This window comes from Thalassophryne amazonica, chromosome 1 (genome assembly GCF_902500255.1).
Source record: "Thalassophryne amazonica chromosome 1, fThaAma1.1, whole genome shotgun sequence".
Taxonomy (NCBI): domain Eukaryota; kingdom Metazoa; phylum Chordata; class Actinopteri; order Batrachoidiformes; family Batrachoididae; genus Thalassophryne; species Thalassophryne amazonica.
Window position 1 is genome coordinate 35,505,390 of NC_047103.1, and position 23,481 is coordinate 35,528,870.

Genomic DNA, 23,481 nt, shown 5'->3' on the forward strand with positions numbered 1-23,481 from the left:
TGCATCTGCAGTGCTCAGTCTGAGTAATTTAAGACTACTCATACTGACAATTATGGAAAATTCTTCTTTGAACATTGCTGGTCTTTGATGGATAAGTTGTTAAGATATGAATTTCAGGCTTTTATATGCATCTAATTTCAGATTATTATTTCCCTTCCCCACTTGTGACACCAACTACTACAAAATTTGTCAGGCAGCTTTCTGTTATTTTTTTCTGTGTCACTGGACCATGTTTCATGTTTATTGGACTTAATCATCTTAATAACATAAAAACATGAGTGTCCGTTGAATGTATATGTAGGCTGTGGTGCAGATTACACTCATCACCAAAGCACAGGTTGGACACTTTTTAAGTCTTTGCTTTGGTTTTATATTTGATGCAATTTTGCACAAAAATGCAAAGGTAGAAATGGGCATCTTCCATTGTTGAAGATTCACTGCACCTAACAGAATGGGGGAACAGATTCATTTTGACTGACTGTTTAATTCTTGGCTGATGCACAATGTGAGAGTTGAAAGCCAAAATGCATTTTATTATAGTGCCACCTGCAGGCGAATAAATGCAATTATTGGTATATGAGTAACATGAACAGACCTTTATTATCAATAAAAATGTGAGAATACTAAGTTGTATGGTGTGGGCCATACCCCCTTTCATATCATAAGTCTTAGTTTGAAAACAAAAATAGTAAAGTTGAACCAAATGTAAAAATAAATTACACACTTCATTTCTACACGAAAGAGAATGTTTTTGTCAACTTTGGTGGTATGTGATATAATATATGAAAATATACTAATTTTAATAAGATTTTTCATATTCTGAAAAATATAGAATGACGGACTGCACAATAGACCATAAGTATTAGTGTAGGAAGGTCTGGTCTTTATTCACTGGATATACTGCAAATGTTGCAGCTCTGTAGGACAAACAGGTGATTTTTGGTGATTTTTTTTTAATTTGAGGGTGGAGGAAGTATTTGAGTGTCATTTGCATAATGAGGCATGCCCACTTTAAGCAATCATCATCAGATTGTAGTGTTCAATTCAGACAGCATCTCCGATCATACCATGCAAATTTTGTGCAATTCCGTGCACATTTTTTTGATTATTCTTTTTGCTTTTATAGTGCCGTCTTTTGACATATTTTTAACAAATTTGTTACACAGCCTATGCTTGTTCTTCTGTGTCCTTGTGGCAAGTTTCATGTTTATATGAGGTAGTGATGCAAAGATATGTAACACTTTCGGTTTTGACTGCTCCGTGCAGTATGCTCTCCTTTATAAAGTTGGCATCTTTTGAGCTATCATGCGCCTTTTAATAACTTAAGCTTTAATTCGTCTCTAGGTAGCACTTGCAAAAAGTGGTATTGATCAAAGTGACGGACTGGGGTGACAGATTTTTAAGGCTTTACATATTTTGCAATACTGTGTAAATGGAAAAACAGAAATGGGTGTGGCCTATAACAAAAGATTTGTCACACTCCAAAGAATCTGTCTATGATTGTTGATTTTACAATGTACAGTGCTGGAGTTTTGGTGAAAAACACATTTTCCTTTATTATAGTGCCAGCTGTAGGCAAAAAAAAAAATGTCAGATTTGATAAGGCTCTACCTTGAGCTGGTCTGTATCTTCTCAAAAAATTTTGGCTTGATAAGTTGAGCGTGTGAGCCACATCCACTTCTCCAATCAAAAAGCCAATAGGCCACACCCAATTTCAACAATCATGCATTTTGCGTAAGAACTTCACAAGATTGTCAAACTGGAAGTTGCAGTGCTTTGCAACTGCTGTTTCCAGTCCATTCAGGCTGGAACCCCGAAAAAGATGACAGATGGATAATAAAAACCAGACCATCCTGTTTTCTGTTGCCTGTCATAAAGTTAAAAAACAGATTTTGCATTCAAGCACAACTCACAAGCCTGTATGCACGTTTTTGAACTTTTGAAATGGGTGCTACTTGTTCAGTTGAACAGATACAACAATATCCATTCATCAAAGCAAATGAAAGCACAATGAATGAAAATGAATAATAGAGTAGCTCAAATGTGAAATTTGTTGAGTTTTAAAATATCTCCTTTGTTGTTTAAAATTAAGATTTTGTGCATGTTACACTTGATAAATGTTATACTACATGCCTCCTGCAATCCTCCAACTGTGCATAACAATTTTGTAAATATGATGGTTTAAAGGAACCAAAAATGAAGAACAAGAGTACACAGTTTGTTCCCCTTCAGTACTTTGTGATGTCTGTCTGACTGTTAGCTGACCTCGATGTAAGCAGTGTCATTGTTTGCATCTTTGATGTGAGGAAACCAGTCTCTGGGAGGCTTGGACAGGTGCTTCGACTCTGTTACAAACCACAGCAATTTGGGCCAACCTGCAGCATGCAAAGGCGTGAGTAAAGACAGAGACAGAGAGGAGGGGTTTCAAGATAAGAACCGAAAAAATCTGAAGTGAGAAGTTCAGGTTAATAAACAACATGAATAGTCAAACCGGATGGGGTGGGGGTGGGGGGTGGGGTGAGTTAACCAGCTGGCACTTTTCACTTTCCATTGTCAGCAAAGCACTTTGTCTCAACCTGGCATAACATGACCTTGATACAAAAATATAACCACAGGTGCTGAAATCATTAGTGTGATGTTCATCACAAGTTTGTGCAGTCTCACATTTTCAGCAACTTTGTTCCAATCGTGTGCGAGATAATAAGAAACTATACTGTTTCACCCTGCTTTTGCTCCCCTAGGAAGATTTTTTTCATAACTCATTTCAATATTCTACAGGAATGAGTAATATGTGAGAGAGATAAAGAGATAAAGAGCAAGAGAGAAAATTAAAGTGAATATTCCCAAATACAGTTATAACTCAAATTCATATGGTTAATTTGCTACTCGTATACATTCGATTTCAGTGTATTTAAATGATGAATGCGCCGTTACAAAGAATATCGACTTGTGTAGCCAGCATCTACTGTGGGCACACTAAATGTGCCTGCAACCTTTGCACAGTTATCATCCTGAACTGATTATCTTTTAAACTGTTTTTCTTTCTCAGTGGTGAGATAAAATAATAAGTTGACGTTTCCCTTTGCTTTAGGAAAAACAAAGGTGACTTTTTAAAAGTATTTTTCTGACATTAAATGTCTACATGATTGATCAGAAAAGCAGAATTAGTGATAAGGAAAACAATCATCAGTTTCAGCCTATTTCACACCAATGTTCACGCCAAAGAAATTCAACAAAATTGTCCCCAAACGGAATCATTTGTAATCAGATGTTTCACATCATTAAACCTGCCAGTATTATATTTTGAATGTAAATGGAGTCAGTGGAGTTCTCTAGTCTGGTCCTCCCCCACGCTAAAAGCATCAAGCCCGCACAAATGTGCAGTGATTGATGATTGTCACGCTCACCTTTGAACTGCGGGATTTCTCCTGTTGCGCTCTTGGGCAGACCCTTATGGCAGGCATCGCTGGTGAGCGCCACAGTAACACCACAGCTACCCAATAGGAATCCAATCTGCTGGCTGCCAGCATCCTATTGGACAAGACAGGGATGGAAGAACAGAACTTCTCCTTCATGTTCACGTCGCCATCAACAATACGTGCAAAAACTAAAGGAAGCACTGCAATGACAAAGTGAGTCACTGTTCACCCTGCGTTCCACTGAACACCGTGCACCTTTTCTTTCAGATCTACAAGCAAATAAAAATTACATGTACACACAGTGAAGCTCCTGTTGATGTAATAGAGGCACTGGCTGAGCAGCTGCAGCACCGTTTCTCCAGCTGAGAAACTTTATGGAAAATCCTGCACCACAGATCTAGAATGGGGGAAGGGATTTAAGCACGACAGACGGCATGTAGAAGAGAAACAAACCCATCAGTAATCACTCGGTGTATCCCAGAGATACAAGTCAAAGTCAAGTTGCAAATATCTGAGTTAGACATTAAGCTTTTAACTGTGACCAATGAAAACCTTCATTAGAGAACATACAAAAAAAAAAATTCTCTCTGAACTCTTCTCCACTAAATTAATATTGAGGGTATAAAGTATTTGCAATCACAAAAATAATATGTTGTAAACATTATACTTAAATGTAAATAAACTCAAGAAAGCAGATAGTGGTAGTAAATCTTTTGTTAGGAAATATCTGAATTACCAAAGTGGTCAACATCTGTTCATGTAATTGATGAATATGATCTATTAAAAAACGTAAGAACAATAACAACAATCTATACCCCCTTTCCACCACACATCTTCTCATGGTGTACTACTATAGTGTGAAGCTTCAATGAAATCCACTGAACGGTTTAGGTCAGAGTTGCACTAAGTAATACAGTAGTGTTCAGAATAATAGTAGTGCTATGTGACTAAAAAAATTAATCCAGGTTTTGAGTATATTTCTTATTGTTACATGGGAAACAAGGTACCAGTAGATTCAGTAGATGCTCACAAATCCAACAAGACCAAGCATTCATGATATGCACACTCTTAAGGCTATGAAATTGGGCTATTAGTAAAAAAAAGTAGAAAAGGGGGTGTTCACAATAATAGTAGCATCTGCTGTTGACGCTACAAACTCAAAACTATTATGTTCAAACTGCTTTTTTAGCAATCCTGTGAATCACTAAACTAGTATTTAGCTGGCCAATTGATGTGTTCTTTGGCAAATTGGAACCTCTTCTGCACGTCTTTTATTTAACAGAGGGACTTTGCGGGGGATTCTTGCAAATAAATTAGCTTCACACAGGCGTCTTCTAACTGTCACAACACTTACAGGTAACTCCAGACTGTCTTTGATCATCCTGGAGCTGATCAATGGGTGTGCCTTTGCCATTCTGGTTATTCTTCTATCCATTTTGATGGTTGTTTTCCGTTTTCTTCCACGCATCTCTGGTTTTTTTGTTCAACAGGTGCTGGCTTCATCTTTAAATAGGGGACACCTGATTCACACCTGTTTGTTCCACAAAATTGACGAACTCACTGACTGAATGCCACACTACTATTATTGTGAACACCCCCTTTTCTCCTTTTTTTCACTAATAGCCCAATTTCATAGCCTTAAGAGTGCGCATATCATGAATACTTGGTCTTGTTGGATTTGTGAGACTCTACTGAATCTACTGGTACCTTGTTTCCCATGTAACAATAAGAAATGTACTCAAAACCTGGATTAATCTTTTTAGTCACATAGCACTACTATTATTCTGAACACTACTGTACTGTACGAAACTCAAACTCAAGAATTCCACCCAACCAAAATTCCAATTTTCCCCCCTTTAACAATATCAGACCAGAATTATTTTCCTTTATGCATGTCTTAATATGGTGTGTTACCACTGTGTGAAGTTTCATTAAAATCCAGTGGTTTCAGAGGAGTTGCACTTACAAGATTCATGAACAGATGAGCGGACAAGGGGGGGCATATATCAGAAAAGTGAACACTTAAAAAAGTTAATACTGATGCGCATAAATGAACCTCTGACAGCTCACGTCTCAAGCAACAACGAAAGCTTTAAGTTAACTAACATGACAATACAGTACGTATATGTTTTGACTTAAATGCAATCTAGTGTCTTTTCTTTTAGCTTTTCCCATATTCTTTACATTTTGAAATCGCTGCTGGCCTGTGATGGTTTCTTTGGCTCTTGTTGTTGAAGCTGGAATGTGACCAGCACAGGTTGCCGTGTGTGTACACCAGCAGCTGGTAGATGATGTGTAATGCATTGAGGAATTAACAAGGCTTGTAAAAACGATGAAAATACAATGGCTTTGTTTGAGACTACAAAGATTCAAATTGTCCAGACATCACTAATCATGAGTCTGAGTCATCTCTGAAGCTTTGGTTTTGTTTTTTTTAATCTCCGACTTTGGGCTCAAATGCTAATGTGTGAATCATGTTGGCGCTACCATTGTCATGGTGGTGCACAGACTAGCAGCCATGTGTCACAGAAGCCGTGCAGGGAGCAGAAACAAGGACAATACTGTGGTGAAGAATAGCTGAAAATATCTCTTTAAAATTTTGGTATAGACAAAAGAACCAACAGATGATGGAAGCAGAGCAACAGCTGCACTGCATCCTGTGTAAAACTGTGCAAAACTGTTTTGGAAACTACCGGCAAAATGTCAAGGTTTCAAAATTTGACCTAAATCATTCACAAAAGCTCATCAACTAAGTGTAAAAATCTACCCAAACAAGCCATTCTTAAGGGCCCCTTCACACATAACACGAATGAAGCCGACTAGCGAACGAATGAGGAATTGCATGCCATTCGTGAAAAATCAGAGCCGCCTCTAACGCCTCGTACAGCTGTGTCCATAACCATTTGCACAAACCAGCGGCCGAAAAACATAGTGCCCTGTGAGAGCCCAATGAATCCCTCTCTTGGCAGGTGTCGGCCAAATTCCAGGTACCACACAAGAACATCCAATACCACTCGCGGAGCACTTAGGAAATGTGGAGCCATTCACGCAGTCAGCACGAAAATAGTGAGCAGGCAACCACTTTTGAGCTGGCTGTGAAATTTGTCTAAGTGCCCACATGACTGTGGCATTGCCAAGCGATACACATGTGGCGTGCCAGAGTGTCAGCTCCCCCTTCAACACATGTGGCGTGTGTGTGTCTCACCCCCCCGCAACACATGTAGTGTGCGGGGAGGGGGGGTACACCTGGACACTTGGGGTTACCAGCCAGCCACATCTGAGCGCACATAGCACGGCAAGCCGCCTCTCAGCTAATCACCGGCCAGAGACTCACGGACAGCTAGAAATGACAGCGCAGTGCACACGATATGTCACATTAAAAACACAGAGACCACAGCCAGGACAGGTATATAAATAAGTACTACAATAACTACATACACAATTACATAACAAATAACTAAAAAAAGAAATCGCATAACACAGAAACAGACTGGGGCTGCAAACAGCTGCAGCTGTTGAAATCTCTGGTCATGGACATCACAGCTGTAGAATATGTACCGTGTTTTGAAGGACATGACCTTACTGTGCTTCCTGTCCTCACGTGGAAATAGATAAAAACATATATCGCCTTTGCGACAGGCTGCAAGCGCACAGCAGGCACACTGACAGGCTGTCCCAGGTGAAACGGACCGTCAGATCATGTGAACACACAGCAGGCAATCTGAATGTCATGTCACTCACGTGAGCTCTGTTTCACATGATGCAGTGTCTGTCCTGCGATGTGCCGCTCACAGGACACGCGTGTCAGGCCAGACACACACACACGGCTGGCTGGACACGCTGGGCGAGCAGATGTGGAGCGTACTGCTTCATTCATGTCATGTCATGACTGTACGTATATGATCACGAGTCATCTACAGAGGAACAGAAGGTTCATACTTGTATTGTCTGCTCGATTAGAGGGATTCAATAAATTGTTTTTATGGTGTGTAGTTTTTATTATTTTTGCTCCACAGCAGAGACTGCGCGTGCACTGTGTTTGTGCATGCTCACAAGCATGCACGAAACTATTGCCGGTGTATTGTGCACACCTGTCCGTCATGACAGCAGGTGGAATGTTTCGTGGCTCCCCATTTCATTTTTGGTTCGTGAATTTTCTTCCGGTTTCCAGACAGGCATCTGTCTGTCTGTCTGTCATAACACATAACATCAACAAAAAATATCTAAAGTGAATGCCTAAATGCCATAAAATGCTGGATGCATTGTCTTTTATACACCACTTTCTTTCAGAAAATTTCTTTCCCAGCTGGGAACTTTTAACCTCCAGGAAAGTAAGGCGATATTAAAAGCAGCAAAAGGTGATTGAAATGGCCAAACCAGAAAGGATTAACAATACAGAGTATTGCACAAACTATGTAATTCAAAGGCCTTCAACAGAGGAACTAATTGTGTCACAGAGAACTTCAGTGTCAAACTAAAAACCATAGAAAAAGGACCAGAGAGATACAGAGATGTTAACAATAAAAAAACTAGTGCACTGTGCTTGTAGAGCCCAAACCTCCGCCAACACTAGTTTCCAATTTCACAAATTTTTACCTTGGAAAAAATTTTCAAGGTGAAAGTCCTGTTAGAAGTGGCTTTTCATAAGATGAAATATAATACAAAAATACAGATCAAAAAGGCTTTTCAGCATTAAAACGAATCAAATATCTGCTAAATCCACAATACGGATCAGATGCAGATCAAACTTACGCCGCGTTCACACTGGACGCGACCAGACGCCACACATTTGCGTCGGTCGCGTGGCAAGGGACGCCCCACCATCGCCCAGTGTGTCACTCGGCTTTCGCTGCGAAAATTCGCCCCAGTGCATCATCAAATAGGAGGAGCTTCCATTCCGCTCGCCGGCTCCGGTTGTCAGTCAAGTTAACACACCTTGACCACACGAAGCGAGTTGCTGTGGAAAGCTGACAAACATCATGAGACGTTCCCAATTCGGGGAGTATCATTATTTGCTGCAGGAGCTGCTTCTGGATGATGGCCGCTTTCAGCGGTCCTTCCGCCTCTGCAGGACCCAGTTTGAGGACCTCCTGTCCCGTTCACGCGCGCACATGTAAACAATTAAAACAAAACGAAAAAAACTCCGCTGCCCCTACTGTGGGGCTGCTCCTTGCTCTTCCTCCAAAAACTCTGTCATAATTTTGCTTAGAAACCAGTCACCATTTATTTTATTATACGAGGTCTGTTAGAAAACTATCCGACCTTTTTATTTTTTGCAAAAACCATATGGATTTGAATCACGTGTGAGCTTGAACCTTCGTGCGTATGCGTGAGTTTTTTCACGCCTGTCGGTTGCATCATTCGCCTGTGAGCACGTTTTGTGGGAGGAGTGGTCCAGACCCCTCAGCGGATTTTCATTGTGAGGAAAATGGCAGAGCGACTGCCGCTTTGCTGCATCAAAATTTTTTCAGAAACTGTGAGAGACAGCCAGGTGGAAACCATTAGGAAAATTCAGATGGCTTTCGGTGAAGATCTTATGGGCATCAAACAGATTAAGGAGCATTACAACCAGATTAAAGACGGCCCACAGTGGCTGAGGGCGCGCCGCGCTTCGAGCGGTCATTGACAGGCTGAAACAACCAGATCATTTCCAAAGTGAAGGCTGTGTTGATCCGGGACGTCATCTGACTACCAGAGAAATGGCAAGAGAGGTGGACATAGCACTTTTTCGGCACATAACACTGTTACAGGAGATTATGTAATGAAAGACGTGCAGCAGAATTCGCGTGTCAGGACGGAGCCGCGTAATGGCGCAGAACAAAAAGCACCTCCGTGTTGGAAGTCTCACGGGACATGCCCAGCTCTTCCACCATTCGGAAGATTCAGACGGCTTTGGGTGGCTTTTCAGTCGAGTGAGTATCCGAGAAATTGTCGAAGATCTGAGCATGTCACATGTCCTGTGAGACCAACACGGAGGTGCTTTCGTTCCGCGCCATTAGCAGCTCCGTGGCGAATTCCTCCGCTCCTGTTTTCATGACAAAATCTCCTTTAACAGTGGAATGTGCCAGTAAAGTGCTATGTCCACCTTTTCTGCCATTTCTCTGGTAGTCAGACGACGTCCCGGATCAACACAGCATTCAGTTTGTAAATGATCTGGTCGTTTCAGCCTGTCGATCGCCGCTCGTTGCGCGGCAAGCCCTCCGCCATTGCGCGCCGTCTTTAAACTGGCTGTAACACTCCTTAATCTCTGTGATGCCCATAAAATCGTCCCTGAAAGCCATCTGAATTTTCCAAATGGTGTCCACCTGGCTGTCTCTCACAGTTTCTGGATAAATTTGATGCAGCGCTGCTCCAGCCATTCAGACATTTTCCTCACAATGAAAATCCGACGAGGGGGGAGGACCAGTGCTCACTCAAAGCCTGCTCACAGGCGAATGATGCAACCGACAGGCGTGAAAAAACTCACGCATGCGCACGAAGGTTCAAGCCTGGCTGATGCAATCACACGTGATTCAAATCCATATGGTTTTTGCAAAAGGTCGGACACTTTTCTAACAGACCTCGTACATCTGTGTAGTTCATAAATAAAATAATCTTCACGGACGATTCGCTTGCGCGCGCACATTGCAGGAAAAAAAAAAACTCCGCTGCTCCTCCGCTGCTGTGGGGCTGCTCCTCGCTCTTCCCCCAAAAACTCTGTTATAATTGTGTTTAGAAACCAGTCACCATTTGTTTTATTATACATTTGTGTAGTTAATAAATAAAATAATCTTCACGGACTATTCGCTCACGCGCACACGTAAAGGAGAAAAAATAACTCCACTGCTCCTGCTGTGGGGCTGCTCCTAGCTCTTCCCCCAAAACCTCTGTCATAATTGTGTTTCGAAACCAGTCACCATTTGTTTCATTATACTTATACTAGTATATATTATACTTTCATTATTATATTTTTTTTGCCTCCTTGCTCTCGGCCGAGACGGTCGCATTTTTCTCTTCTCCCTTCCTCCTTATCTTTCCTGCTTCTGTGGCGTGTTGTCTGTGAGGCTGTCAGCTTTGCTCTGAACGCAATTGACACTATTTTTTCTACAAGACATTTGGGAGCGGAGGACCCGACCTGTCCAGCCGGGACACATGTGATGGGTTACGTGATGGACAGTTGGAGGAAATGGCAGGTCATGTGCCTTTACACGCTGTCTGTGGAGGATGTTGAAGATGTGTATATATTTGGCATGGAGGTGACCGGGTTCCTGCTGTGTGGAGCGGGCATAGCGCTGGTTTACCGGAAAATTAAGAAAGTGGAAGCGGCAATAACTGGCCCGTCCAGGCTGCCCCACATGACTGATTTGATTGGAAGGGCAGTGTCAGCTCAGTCGGCGGGTGTTAACCGCACATTGGAAACCATGTCTGGTAGGATCGCTGCACTGGAAAACCGCATTGATCATCAGTAATGACCACATCTCCTCTCCTAATTCAGATGTATTGGAAGCCACTTGTCTCAGACTGTGGAATCTTTCAGGCGTCTGCTAATCTGGATTTTCATTCGGTGTTGTGTGGGCCGCTGAAGAGGAGGTACTGCTGGCCCACCACCACAAGATGGCACCCTGCTTTAAGTGCGGGCTTCAAGCACGAGAGGGCATCGGAGCGACCGGGAGTGACAGCTGTCACTCATCATCCGTACCAGCTGTCACTCATCCACTACACATCACCACCACCATAAAGGCCGGACTGCAACTCCACCTCCCCGCCGAGAAATCAGCTACCAATCAGGCAACTTCTCTGCTGACTTACAAAGTAACAATCTGAACTTCTTTGCAGCCGTTTTCCTGTGGTGTGTCCTTATCTGTGGGACTGGCGTTTGGTGTGATCAGCGACGGCTTCGCCTCACACCCAAACCAGATAAGTGGTTAAACAGGAGCTGCACGAGTGTGTGATTGGAGGTGGAGGTGCTCCCTCCTAACTAAACACTGACTGTGGGATTACTGAGTGTGCGAACTCACACTCATCAGTACTGTCTCTGTTCTCTGCCAGCAGTACCGGGTCTGACTGCTGAAGACAGTGGCCACCTGGGGTGCAGGGCTTGGCGGGTCCGGTGTTCTTCAGATCCGTTGGTGGTGGAAGCTGTGTGGGATCCGGCTCTTCTCTAGCCAGACGTCTTCTATCGTCGAGCCTGCCCACACGTTACCTTGTGTATAACTGACATTCCACCATATTGTTATTGTCTGTACTTCGTTGTGCGATTCACAACATTAAATTGTTACTTTTTGGCTTATGCATTGTCCGTTCATTAACGCCCCCTGCTGTGGGTCCGTGTCACGACACTTTCACAACATTTGGCTTCCCAAAACACAGCTGCACTTCAAGGTCGCTGTGATAAAAACCTCCTGGAGAAGAACAACGCTCATGCCTCACCCCCCCTGGTCTTCCCCCGCCCTCAGCTTCTGCAGCTCTGACGTTGACTGTGGACAGTGGACTGTTTAGGGCTGGGCCCTTCCTCCCTCCAGAACGGACGAGCAAGGCCGTTGATGGCGCCTAAAGGCGGCCTCTGGGTGTTCTGTCTGATAACTGGACTCTTACAAATCTCGGTCGTCGTCTCTCGTCCTGTTGTTATGTGTGATCATTGTTCATTGTGCTGATGGGTTTTTTCCTGCATTGCTGCTGCATGATTCAATGCAGCAGCAATGAAGGTTTTTCTTTCCCAAGTCTTACCTTGTGTGTGCTGTTTATATGTGTTCATGTACCGGGCTGGCTTATGTATATTGTTGTGTGTGTCGTTTGTCGTCATGAGGCCGGTCTTGGTTTGCTCAGCCCTGCTGTTGACCTAAGGCAGGACATACATCTGGAGCTGGTCCCTGGGCGCCTCAAGGCGACTTCTGCTCCTAACTGGCAATTAGGATGGGTTAAATGCAGTAATCACATTTCATTGTGCAGGGAACATGTTCCTTTGTGCATATGACAATAAAATTCTTTTGAATCCTTGAATCCTTTGAATACATTTGTGTAGTTAATAAATAAAATAATCTTCACGGACGATTTACTCGCGCACACACATAAAAAAACAAAACTCAGCTGCCCCTGCTGTGGGGCTGCTAGCTTCTCGCTCTTCCCCCAAAAACTCTGTCATAATTGTGTTTATAAACCAGTCACCATTTGTTTTATTATACATCTGTGTAGTTAATAAATAAAATAATCTTCATGGACGATTCGCTCGCGTGCGCACGTAAAATAAAAAAAACTCCGCTCCCCCTGCTGCGGGGCTGCTCCTCGCTCTTCCCCCAAACTCTGTCATAATTGTGAAATGAAGGACAAAAGGGACATAAGTCCTGCTCACAAGCTGCCTACAAGAGACAGGACATGTTCACATCCAACTCAGTCACACTCCAGACATCTCCACGTCACTACATATCCAGTCCCCGATTGGTCATCGCGGCGCGACAAGACGAAAAATTTCAGATTTTTCAACTTGGGGAGGAGGGCAACACGACGTGATGCGACGCAATATCGCGCCACAAATGCCCCAATCGCTCAAAATTGTTTCACTCGCTTCGCTTCATTCGCGTCGCGCCACAACGCGTCCTTCCATAGGGATTACATGGCAACCTGTTGCTGCTGTCGCTCACGTCGCACCCGGTGTGAACGTAGCTTTACTCTATTCATTGAGAGTGCCAGTTTGCACCTCACTGTCACAAATTAGAGTGATTGAGGCACTTTTGACTGAGATGTAATGCAAAATGTACACCAAATGGGCTTTTCAATATTTAATTCAAATGTCGACAAAATCCACAATCTGGACCAGATCTGGCTCAAACTTTGTCAGGCGATAGTCAGTGCCAGTCTGCACCTCACTTTCAAATATGAGAGTGACTGGAGCATGTTTGATTAAGATATAATGTAAAATATACATCAAAAGGGGTTTTCAATGTTAAGTTTAAATGGATACTAAATCTGTAATCCACACCAGATCCAGATCAAACTTTGTCAGACGATAAAGGATACAATCCTACATAACAATCTCAAATATGAAATAAATCTGATCTTCACAGGGTTATGGCTTTTGAAAAATTTGTTCAAAGCTGAAGATAGGGATTTTCCAATTTTCCAAAATTTTTCCTGACTTTGCCTTTTGACCTATGATATTTAAAATTGAATCATTTCTTGCCTATCAGGATATGAATGTTCAGCAAAAATGTCATAACAAAATGGGCTCCACGCTGTTCACAACAAACAAACAAACAGATAAACAGACAAACAAACAGGGTCGATAACCTCTTCCAACTTCATTGGCGGAGGTAACGAGTCACAGAGCATTTGATCTGACGTGACGGTACCTTGCGACTTAGGGGCACCTCTATGGGAACAGGAACAACCTCCGCCAGCAGACAGCCGTAGAAGGCCACCATGAAAGCCACTGGGTCATTGTTTGGAAACACTAATGCCACCTGGTGGAGGGAGAACACACGACAGCCAAACAAAGTCATTAATAGCAGCAGCCTTCACCTTGAATAAAAAATATGTGTGAGTTTTTGTTGGATTACAAATGAGTACCTCTTATCTTTTCACTCTAAAATAAAGAAACTTTCAGAAACCTAGAAAATGTGTCATTGATTTTTACAAACAATTCAAGTGTAAAAAGACTGCAGCATCTTACTTTTAAAACAACAAATGCAAGAAAAGAGAGGAAAATAGATGAAAACTAGGCTTTAAAAAAGTAAAACAAATAAAATGTGAAGTAAAATATTACAGAAGCCACATATCCAAAATCATTTATTCTGATTGAGGATCAAAAGGTGATGGGAGCTAACCCCTGCATGCACTGGTCAAAAGGTAAGGGCCCCTTCACACATAGTGCAAATATGTACAACTCCAGGGCGACTCACAGCGAAACAGCTCGTATGATCGAACCACGAAACATTGCGCCGACGGGCAGGCATGCACGATGCCGGTGCGACGGTTCATGCACGCGGGAACACACTGCCAGCAGCTGTAAAGAAAAAAAACAATACATGCTGCGACAGTTTTGTGCACGCGGGAACACAGCAGCTTTTTAAAGCAGCTGCGCAATGTGTAACCACATCGCGCAGCTGCTGAAAAAAAAAAAATTTAAATAAGAATTACATGACACCCACGGGACTCGAACCCAGACCTTCCAAAAGCACCAATTGGCAGTCAGAAACTTTACCACTGAGCTACGATCGCAGTCCTGTGGAAGTTGCAAGAATCTGCCTGATATGAGGAAGGAGAGTAAAAACACCGCATTTATCAAGTGGGCAATACAAATATGATCCGTCTGTTCCTCTGTAGATGACCCATGTCACAGACATACAGTCATGAAGGGGCCGTTAAATAACCCTGGTTAAATAAAAAGAAAAAAAATGCCTGGGATTCAAACCCACACCACTGTGCTACAATCACTGTCTGGTAACAGGAGCGTGAAATGGGTAAAATCAACTAGCAGATAAACGTATTTCCAAAAAAAAAAAAAAGCGCTGTGATAACTCACGAAACATTGTTTGGTACGGCGTATTTCTGCTGATATGTGACTGAAAGTGGCGCATTTGTCATACTGTTGGGCTATCCTTGTCAGGCGGTGCGCCACTCACAGCCCAACACGCGTGTCCTGTCAGATGTGACATTCAGATCGCCTGCTGCATGTCCACATGAACTGACAGCCCGTTTCTCCTTCCATCGCAAAAGCGATATATGTTTTTATGTATTTCCAGACAAGCACACACACGTGCGCGTGTCTGTCAAAACACTGAACGTGTGCTGCAGCTGTGATGTCCAAAACCGTGATGTCCCAACAGCTGTGGGCAGCCAGTCACACCCGTTGTCCTGTCAGTGCACAGACTAAGATGTCACTCTGTGAGATGTGTTGCCTGCGGGGGTGGGGGGGTGTGACGAACAAGACGCACAGATGTGTTGTAGGGGGGGAACGCGCGAAACACATGTAATGTAATGGAGCCCCCCCCCACGTGTTGTGGGGGGGGCTGACACTCTGGCACGCCACATGTACACTTGGCAATTTCACAGTCGTGGGGCACTTAGACAAATTTCACATCCAGCTTGACAGTGATTGTCTGCAGACTGTTTTCATGGTGATAGTGCGAATGGCCACACATTTTCTAAGTGCCATGCAAGCGGTGTTAGGTACTTGTGCATGTCAGCTGGAATTTGGCCGACACCTGCCGCAAGGGGGTTCGATGGCCCCCACAGCGCACACTCTGTCTTTCAGCCACGGGTGTGCGCAAATAGTTGTAGCAACAGGTTGGAGGCAGCTACGAAATTACACATTTTGCACACGATTCCTGCTTCATGCGCACTTTCTGGGCAAATTGACCAAATATGCACTATGTGTGAAGGGGCCCTAAGGCACACCTTGCACAGTTGCCACTCCACCAAGAGATAAATATTGGAGCATAACTATTGTTATTATTATTATTATTGATCCCTTATTATAAAAGGTGCAAAGTATGCTTTTGCACTTTCTTCATCCTTCCATCGTTATATCCATTCCATCTGTCCATCCCTTCAAACATGCTCATCCATGCTATATCTCCTTTAGTGTATAGTGTAAGACTTCCATATATACCACACTTGGTGTGTGGATACTTCTTTTGAAACTGATGTGATGCACACCAAAATGGAGCCACTTTGACCTTTGAACCCACTGCATAAAACATTCTTGTGTTGATTACTGTAAATTTCCTATTCTCGAGGTCTGAAAGTGCTCAAATGTCAGTTCACCAAAAACTACGATGAGAAGAGGGCTGTAAATAATGAGTGTTTTCGTTTTGTATTCAACCAGTAGATCATTTCTGACATTTCTGTTGAAATTCTGCTGGGAATCAACTCTTCATTTTTATCAATCCATGGAATTGCATTAGCTCTCTTACCTTCAGTGCAACCAGGCAAGATTCAGGTTTGCAATTACTTTTTGATGTCATGAGTAAAAGACTTTTCTTCAAAAAAAATATCTTGCAGCAAGCAACCTAGTTATACAAAGGATAATCATGCATCGCTGATTCATTACTGCCGACTTGGTGAGACATAGCAACGCTATTGGTCAAACAAGCTAATAATAAATGCTTCAGTCAGATAAGCATGGAGACAAGAGCCCAAAAAAAGTGCGCCTGCATCTGTGCGTGCGAATGATTGTGACTCACTCGATCGCCTGGTCGCACCATGGGCTCCTGTTTGCTGCCCAATTTGTGGAGGATGTTATAGGCAAGCTTGATGCTGCGAGACCACAGTTTCCCTGCCGGAAGCAGAACAAAGGACATGAGTGAATGTATGAGTGTGTGTGTGTGTGTGTGTGTGTGTGTTAATGTGCAGAAAAACAGTCAATATGATTGTGGCAAAGCACTACTTTAATTTTGACTGATTCACATCAGTGTGGCAAGGAGGTCTTTTTTTATGCAGTTTATCTGCATGCTTTCCTGCACTGCAAAACTTTCACACTGGCTGCAGTGCAGATTTGTACCATCCTAGACTGTAGCAGAGAAAAACCTCTGTACTGTATATGGCTCTGTAGAGTGTATTCCACAGTGGGAATGTGTGTTTATCCTGGTGCACTGCTACTGTAGACAAGGTGGCAATACAGAGGAAGAGAGGAACATAAAACACAGCCTTCAAGTCGCTACACACACACACACACACACACACACACACACACACACACACACACACACACACACACACACACACACACACACACACACACACACACACGAGACAGCATCTCTTCTTTATACTCAGATTTCATATGCACCTGGCAGAGAGTTTAATTCATCATTAATATTCATTTAATTATCTTGGTGTTTGTCAAATATTATTGGGTGCTCGGACTCAATGATCATGAGCCCTTCTCTGCTGCCTGCCAACACTACTTTCCACAAATGAATTTCCACAGGACTGATGACACCACTCAATTTACCCTCCCTCAAACTTCCTCAGCAATCCCTGTGGACTTTGTATTTAAAACTGACTTAAATTTAGAAGGACTGCAACAGTGGCATAAGATTAACAAATAAATTATGTAATTTTTAGGGGTGCAATGATTAACCAATACAAATCAAAAATGGATTTTAAATTACTAGATATGACTACATCAATACATAGACCCCCTGAATAAATCAAAATCGATGAAGAACTGGTCAGTGGCTCGATTTTAATATCGATACTTTGCTGAATTAATCTTGTTTTACTGCTACTTTAGTCTTGAAACTCTCACACAAGTTCAAAGGTCGATGTGAGGCTCTTGTAAGACTAGTGATGTTAACTTTGCAAAGTCAAAACAAAATGAACATGTCCAGTAGTGGAGACTGTATAAACAGACAAATGTACCTGTTTAAACTATGTTCTGTTCACATTCTCTTAAAATACCAGGTCAAAATGGCAAAGTTATGCAGTGATATTTATGCTATGCTAACAAGAGCTTACCCGGTACATTCCCTGTTTGCACCTCTTCAGTCAGGGAAGAGGCATTATAAGGACACAGACTAACAGGCTAAGGAACAGCTTTTTTCCCAGAGCTTCAGCCTCCATCCCACCCACGCACACACACACACACACATTCAGTAACAATATCAACATGTGCAATAAATAATGCAGTCTGTTTACGAATCTAAAACTACCCTACCTAACTAAGACTTAATAGTGTAAACCTTAATAAAGTATTATGTATCTTTTTTTTGCTATTTTAAGAAGGTCTTGCCTTCCTGTGAAGCTGTTCCTTGTTTTTTTAAAGCTGCTGTTGTGTTGCTTTTTTGTGAATATCTGTTTGGAAAGTGCCACCAGAATTTTATCGCAGAAATGCAATGACAATAAACATCTATTCTATTCTTCTTCTTCTGGGATCTGGGTGCTGCTCCCAGTGGTGAACAAAAAGGCAAGCAGACGCAGCACCAATATGCTGCAGCAAAAACCTGAATAAGGTCCCTTGTTTTTCAAACAATACTGTACATATTTGAAGGTAAGCATGGACACTATTAGTTTGTGCTCATTTATCATGGAAAATTTATGTCTACACTAAAGAAAGAATTGTATCTGTTTGACTTGCAGCCCACCAAATCAAATCCTTCCACAATGAAAAGGATTGCTACTGAATCGTACTGTAGTCCACATATCTGTATACGTATCATTTTTTTTAGTGAGAGACGCACACCTCCAATGATTTCTAGTGGGCAAGCGTTGGGCTTCAGACCAGAGGATCCTCAGTTCAAACCCCAACCTGAGCAGAAAATCACTAAGGGCCCTTCGGCAAGGTCCTTAATCCCCGAATTGTGAGCGCCTTGCATGGCAGCACCCTGACATCGGTGTGTGAGTGTGTTTGTATGTTTCTGTGAATGGGTGAATGTGAGGCATAACTGTAAAGTGCTTTGAGCATCTGATGCAGATGTAAAAGCGCTATATAAATGCAGTCCATTTACCATTTGAAGCAACCATCATGTGTGGGTGCTTACCGTATGTGAGTACATAGAGGGGCTTCCCTGCGGTGTCCAGGCTGGTGAGGCACGGGGCTTTAGGGGAGATTGTTCCCCAACGCTGTAGTGCAGCTTCCAGGGAGGGAGGCCAGTTGGTGACCACGCCCAGCGGCTCGCCCCGCACCGGCATCATCTCGGCACCCTCCGGCCGTGGCTGATTGGGGTCAGGCTGCTGAACTGGAGGTGGAGGGACAATTAATGTCATTACTGTGCAGCTCACAATACTTTAATTTTCCTATTTTGCTTGTGTGATTGTGAAAACAACAAATGACAACATGTATCTAGAGCAACTGGCAGTCAGACAGCTATGGGTAAATCAGCTAGCAAGCCAGAGAGCTGTCATCATTTCAGAAACACTGATAATTAGTTGTAACTAATTAGGTGTATATGTCTACAACACAAATGCAACGTGTGAATGTGTAAAAGCTGTAAAAGTAAACAAAAAGCCTTGAAAGCTAACTGCCTTCAGTATCTAGTGGAGACATATGAGAGGGAGGCAGCACTGAGGGAATACAAAAGGATTTGTCAGGATTCATCCGTCAAACATGGTCATAAACCGTGTCTCGGGAGTTGTAGCAAATACAGGAGGAAGTGCATGTGGTCCATGATTCAAAATCACTGTTCTGCAAATCCAGTTACCATATTTTCCGGAGTATAAGTACCTTTCTTTAACTACTATGGGAGGTCCTGCGACTTATACTCTGGTGCAACTTAATACCAAAAAATCACACATTTGGTATTAATAATAATTAGAATGTCTTATATAGGCTTTCAGAGGAATCAAAGCACTAAACTCTAATAATAAAAGAATAAATGCCGATAATTAAAAGTATACAACAATGCACAAAAATCCCAAATTAAAGAACTGATAATACAGAAAAGACGTGCAATTTACACTCCGGTGCGACTTATACTCCAGAAAATGCAGTTATTTGCACTTAAGCACTTCCTCATGTCTAGTACACAGTGCCTGTTGTGAGGGAAAAGAGTTCCAAGATGCCTTTTCAGGTGACTGACAGGGGTGACTGCAATGGCCATGCCTGTCTCAAAATGCAAGAGCAATTTCAATCCTATTTGGTGTATAAACACTCTGGACTATCCTCTAACAACATACATCATGTCAAGATCATCAGTCATATTTCAAGGTAAAATATTAAGGTCAAGCATCTTCAAAATGCAAAGATATATTTCGATCAAAGTTGGCAGATAAAGTCAGGGGACTGTACTTGAACAACACAGATCATGTCAAAGGCCAAAGGTCCCCAGAGCTGAATTTACAAAGAGGTACGTATCTTCAAAACACAAAGAGCAATTTCAGTCAATCTTGGTGGATTGACTCACTAGGCTGTCCACTTGAGACACAGGTCATGTCAAGGCCATAGGTCTTAGATTAAGATCAAATCAGAGGTCATCGTCTAAAATACATTAATGACCATATCTCAGATTTTGGATCTCTCTAAGTGCAAACAAATTTATTAGACCTCAGACAACAATGATATCAAATGATGACATCAAGAAACTGCAAATACCTCAATGACTTAATTATCTCATAACGAACCTTAATATTCCCAACTGCTCCTACTGGATCTTAAGAAAATGAACCAAAAATAAAGCTTCAAAGTGGAAATACAGAGCAACAGACCTAAAGAGAACAGAATGTAATTGTCCTAACCTTCAAGTAACTCATCAAAATCATCAACAAAGAACTCTCGTAGTGGAGGTCTTCGAGGTTGCTTAAGCGTGTTAACAAGCTGCTGGATCTTAGCCGACACACGACTGCTGACTGGGACACCTGGAAGAAAAAAGAAAAGAAAATGAAAAAATAAACACAGGGGGAAGCTTTTCCTTCAAATTGTAATTTTATGGTTTCAGTCTGCTCTTGAAAGCCAAACTCTTCGGTTAGTTAACAGGGCATTTCATTTTCAGCTGCTCCAGTAGATCTGTTAAGTGGTATACAGTGGAAGGGGTTTTGGGGGGGGATCATTTTCTCACTGTGCCTGCAAAATTGTGATGCTGCAAGAAAAAGCATGCTCTGTCAGCTTTTCACTGAAAGATAATGGGGGGGGAAAAAAGAGTAAAATCTGCTAATCCAGGGGAGTGACATCAACAGACACACGGTCAATTCCCTGCGGCAGTGGTCCAATTTGAACACATCTGATTAGAGAGTTGCTATTTTTACCTGATAATGTGCAGACTCTTCAGACAGAGACTCGGGTTGGACGCAGACTAAAGGTGGGACATGACTTCATGGTGTGCAGGTGATGAGTCTTACCATCTCCCGTCTCCATGCGCTCTGCATTGCCATACTTCTGTGTGTTCCTGGCAATAGTTCCCATGTTGGACATGTGGTGACGTTCAGTGTGGGTGTGGGATGTGTCTGATGAGTAACCGGTCACATCCGGTGGGGCTGAATGATTCTCTGGAAGGAGACATAGAAGAAGGAGCAGACAGAAAACACTGTTCATTTTCACCAGTGTCGTGTTTAAAGGTCTTATTGTTTCAGACTTTTTGGTCACATCAGTGAATTCTATTAAAAAGAACACATGCCACCTCACGTATCAGTATCACTGCAAGAAAGCGTATTTTTCAAATATTTTTTCAAATTCTTCAACAGTATTCTGACTCCTTTTTTTAAACCCTCAAGTGACCAAGCTATTTTAATGACTAATATGACCGAGAGGGGTTATTTATCACCGCATTGACTTTATATGAAATACTTTTATATAAATGATTGTTTTACGGTTCTTCATATTTATTTCACTCTCTAATATATTTGTCCATCATCCTTTTCATCCTCACTCTGAGCATCAAGAACCAGTCTCAATGCTTGTGCAGCTGTAAATCTTGCTATTCTAGTTCTGTTGGCCATGCTTCCTTGCAAAACAGTAAAATATGATGATTAGAGTTGGCAAATTACAATACCATCTAAAGCTATAATGTCAAAAATGTCATAGATCGTTCCGGGGCCATAAATCACCCTGCACAAGTTTGGATTATACTTGCCACATGGATCAGCTGATTCTTGCAAAATTCTATGAACAAATGCAAGACAAATAGATTGACAAATTCATGGTAGCAAACTTTTTCCAATTAAAATTAGATTTATTTGTTGTTTTTTTGTGTAAAGCTGAAAAATTTAATAAAAATAAAGTAAAAAAACAATAAATGACCCCACTTAGTCGTTTGATGGTTAGATGACATTTAGAGATATTCTGCTGACAGACTGACTGAGTGTCTGCTAGTTATTTGTTGGTCTGTTTAAAAACTAATAAAAACACATCTTTATGAATTTTTTTAATTCCCCTGAAATCAAAGTCATTGTACTGAGATTACAGTGCTGTTTAATGTACAGAGTCATCACAAAGATTTTCTGCTTCTTTTTTCAATAATTGCAATAACATTACATGTTTCTGAATAAAAGTCAATCAGCTGCTTTAAGACACGTACTGCACCTCAATGATCACATTGCAATTGAGACCAAAGATTCCAAAAATTTAAAGTGGTGCATGACAGTCCCTGTGTGTTTAAAACCATTTTAATAATCAGCTGTTGAAAGCTATTGACGAAGTGGACATACCATCTGACTCTAGTGGTGGAGGCCACAGCATGTCGGATCCAAACTCACAGGATCGCCGCAGAGATCCTCCATTCTCTGCTACACTCAGAGCTCCCTTCCTCTTCAAAGACAGGTGGCCAATACCTTGATGTGTACAGAAAGGTGCACTACAGTGACACATTGTTTGTACAAAGATGCAAAAATAAATAAATCAAAAATTCTCTTCCTGTGATGCAAGAATGGAATCGTTGAATGAAGACCAAATCCAGAACTATGCTGAAATATTTTGTTTTGACAAATGTAAAGGTCATTGTGGTAGAAGAGGTAAATCCCGTGTAGGCCCTGAGGCCCATTGGTGCCCATGCTTAATCCCTGGATACCATAGCATGAAATGGTTGAGATGCCTCCCCCTAGATGGCATGGTAGTCCATTGTAAGTTATTTCCCAGCCAAGGCTGGTACCCACTTATAGCAGGATGGGCTGGAACAATGCAGATGAAGTGTCTTGCCCAAGGGCACAAACAAGTAGTGTGACAAGGAATCCAACACAGGCCTGCAAATTGGTACACCAACTCCCATCCCACTGAGCTACCTGGTCTGCATCACTTAAAATGGCACACTAATGCAGGCGGGCTCTGTAATTACCCAGTTGAGGTCAAATTTGTCACAGGTCAAAACACTGATGATGGTGATTATTATTATTGTGTGTGTATGCGCGCTCGCACACGTGCGTTTCCATCAAACTTGGCACACATATGTACGGCGGGTTATGAAATTGCCCTGATCAGTTAAATTTGCCAATGCTCAGTCATTACAGCAAAGGTGAAGGTCAATTTAGTCAAAGGTCAACAATTTTATTTTGAGTGGGTGAACAAATTGTTAAAGGAAAATGCTCACAGTGTTAAGACAGGAAAAAAGGGGCACTGTGGAAACGGAAAATGAAATACTACAGTGGTTTAAAATTTAGATCCTAATCTAAGAGTACAAACAAACAAAAAATAACAAAACAAAACAAAACAAAACTCAGA

The 23,481-nt window shown here is 42.1% G+C and overlaps 1 protein-coding gene across 1 annotated transcript in view; it reads right to left on the reverse strand.

Annotated features, from left to right (window-relative positions):
• Nucleotides 1–23,481, reverse strand: part of LOC117508122 (disco-interacting protein 2 homolog C-like) — a 241,868-nt gene that overhangs the window by 111,129 nt on the left and 107,258 nt on the right. The window contains exons 6-13 of the mRNA XM_034167783.1: nt 22,476–22,598; nt 21,171–21,317; nt 20,571–20,690; nt 18,878–19,075; nt 16,580–16,671; nt 13,745–13,855; nt 3,408–3,531; nt 2,266–2,375 (exon numbers count right to left, since the gene is read on the reverse strand). Of these exons, the coding sequence (XP_034023674.1) occupies nt 2,266–2,375; nt 3,408–3,531; nt 13,745–13,855; nt 16,580–16,671; nt 18,878–19,075; nt 20,571–20,690; nt 21,171–21,317; nt 22,476–22,598 (1,025 nt within the window). The remainder of the gene's footprint in view (nt 1–2,265; nt 2,376–3,407; nt 3,532–13,744; nt 13,856–16,579; nt 16,672–18,877; nt 19,076–20,570; nt 20,691–21,170; nt 21,318–22,475; nt 22,599–23,481) is intronic.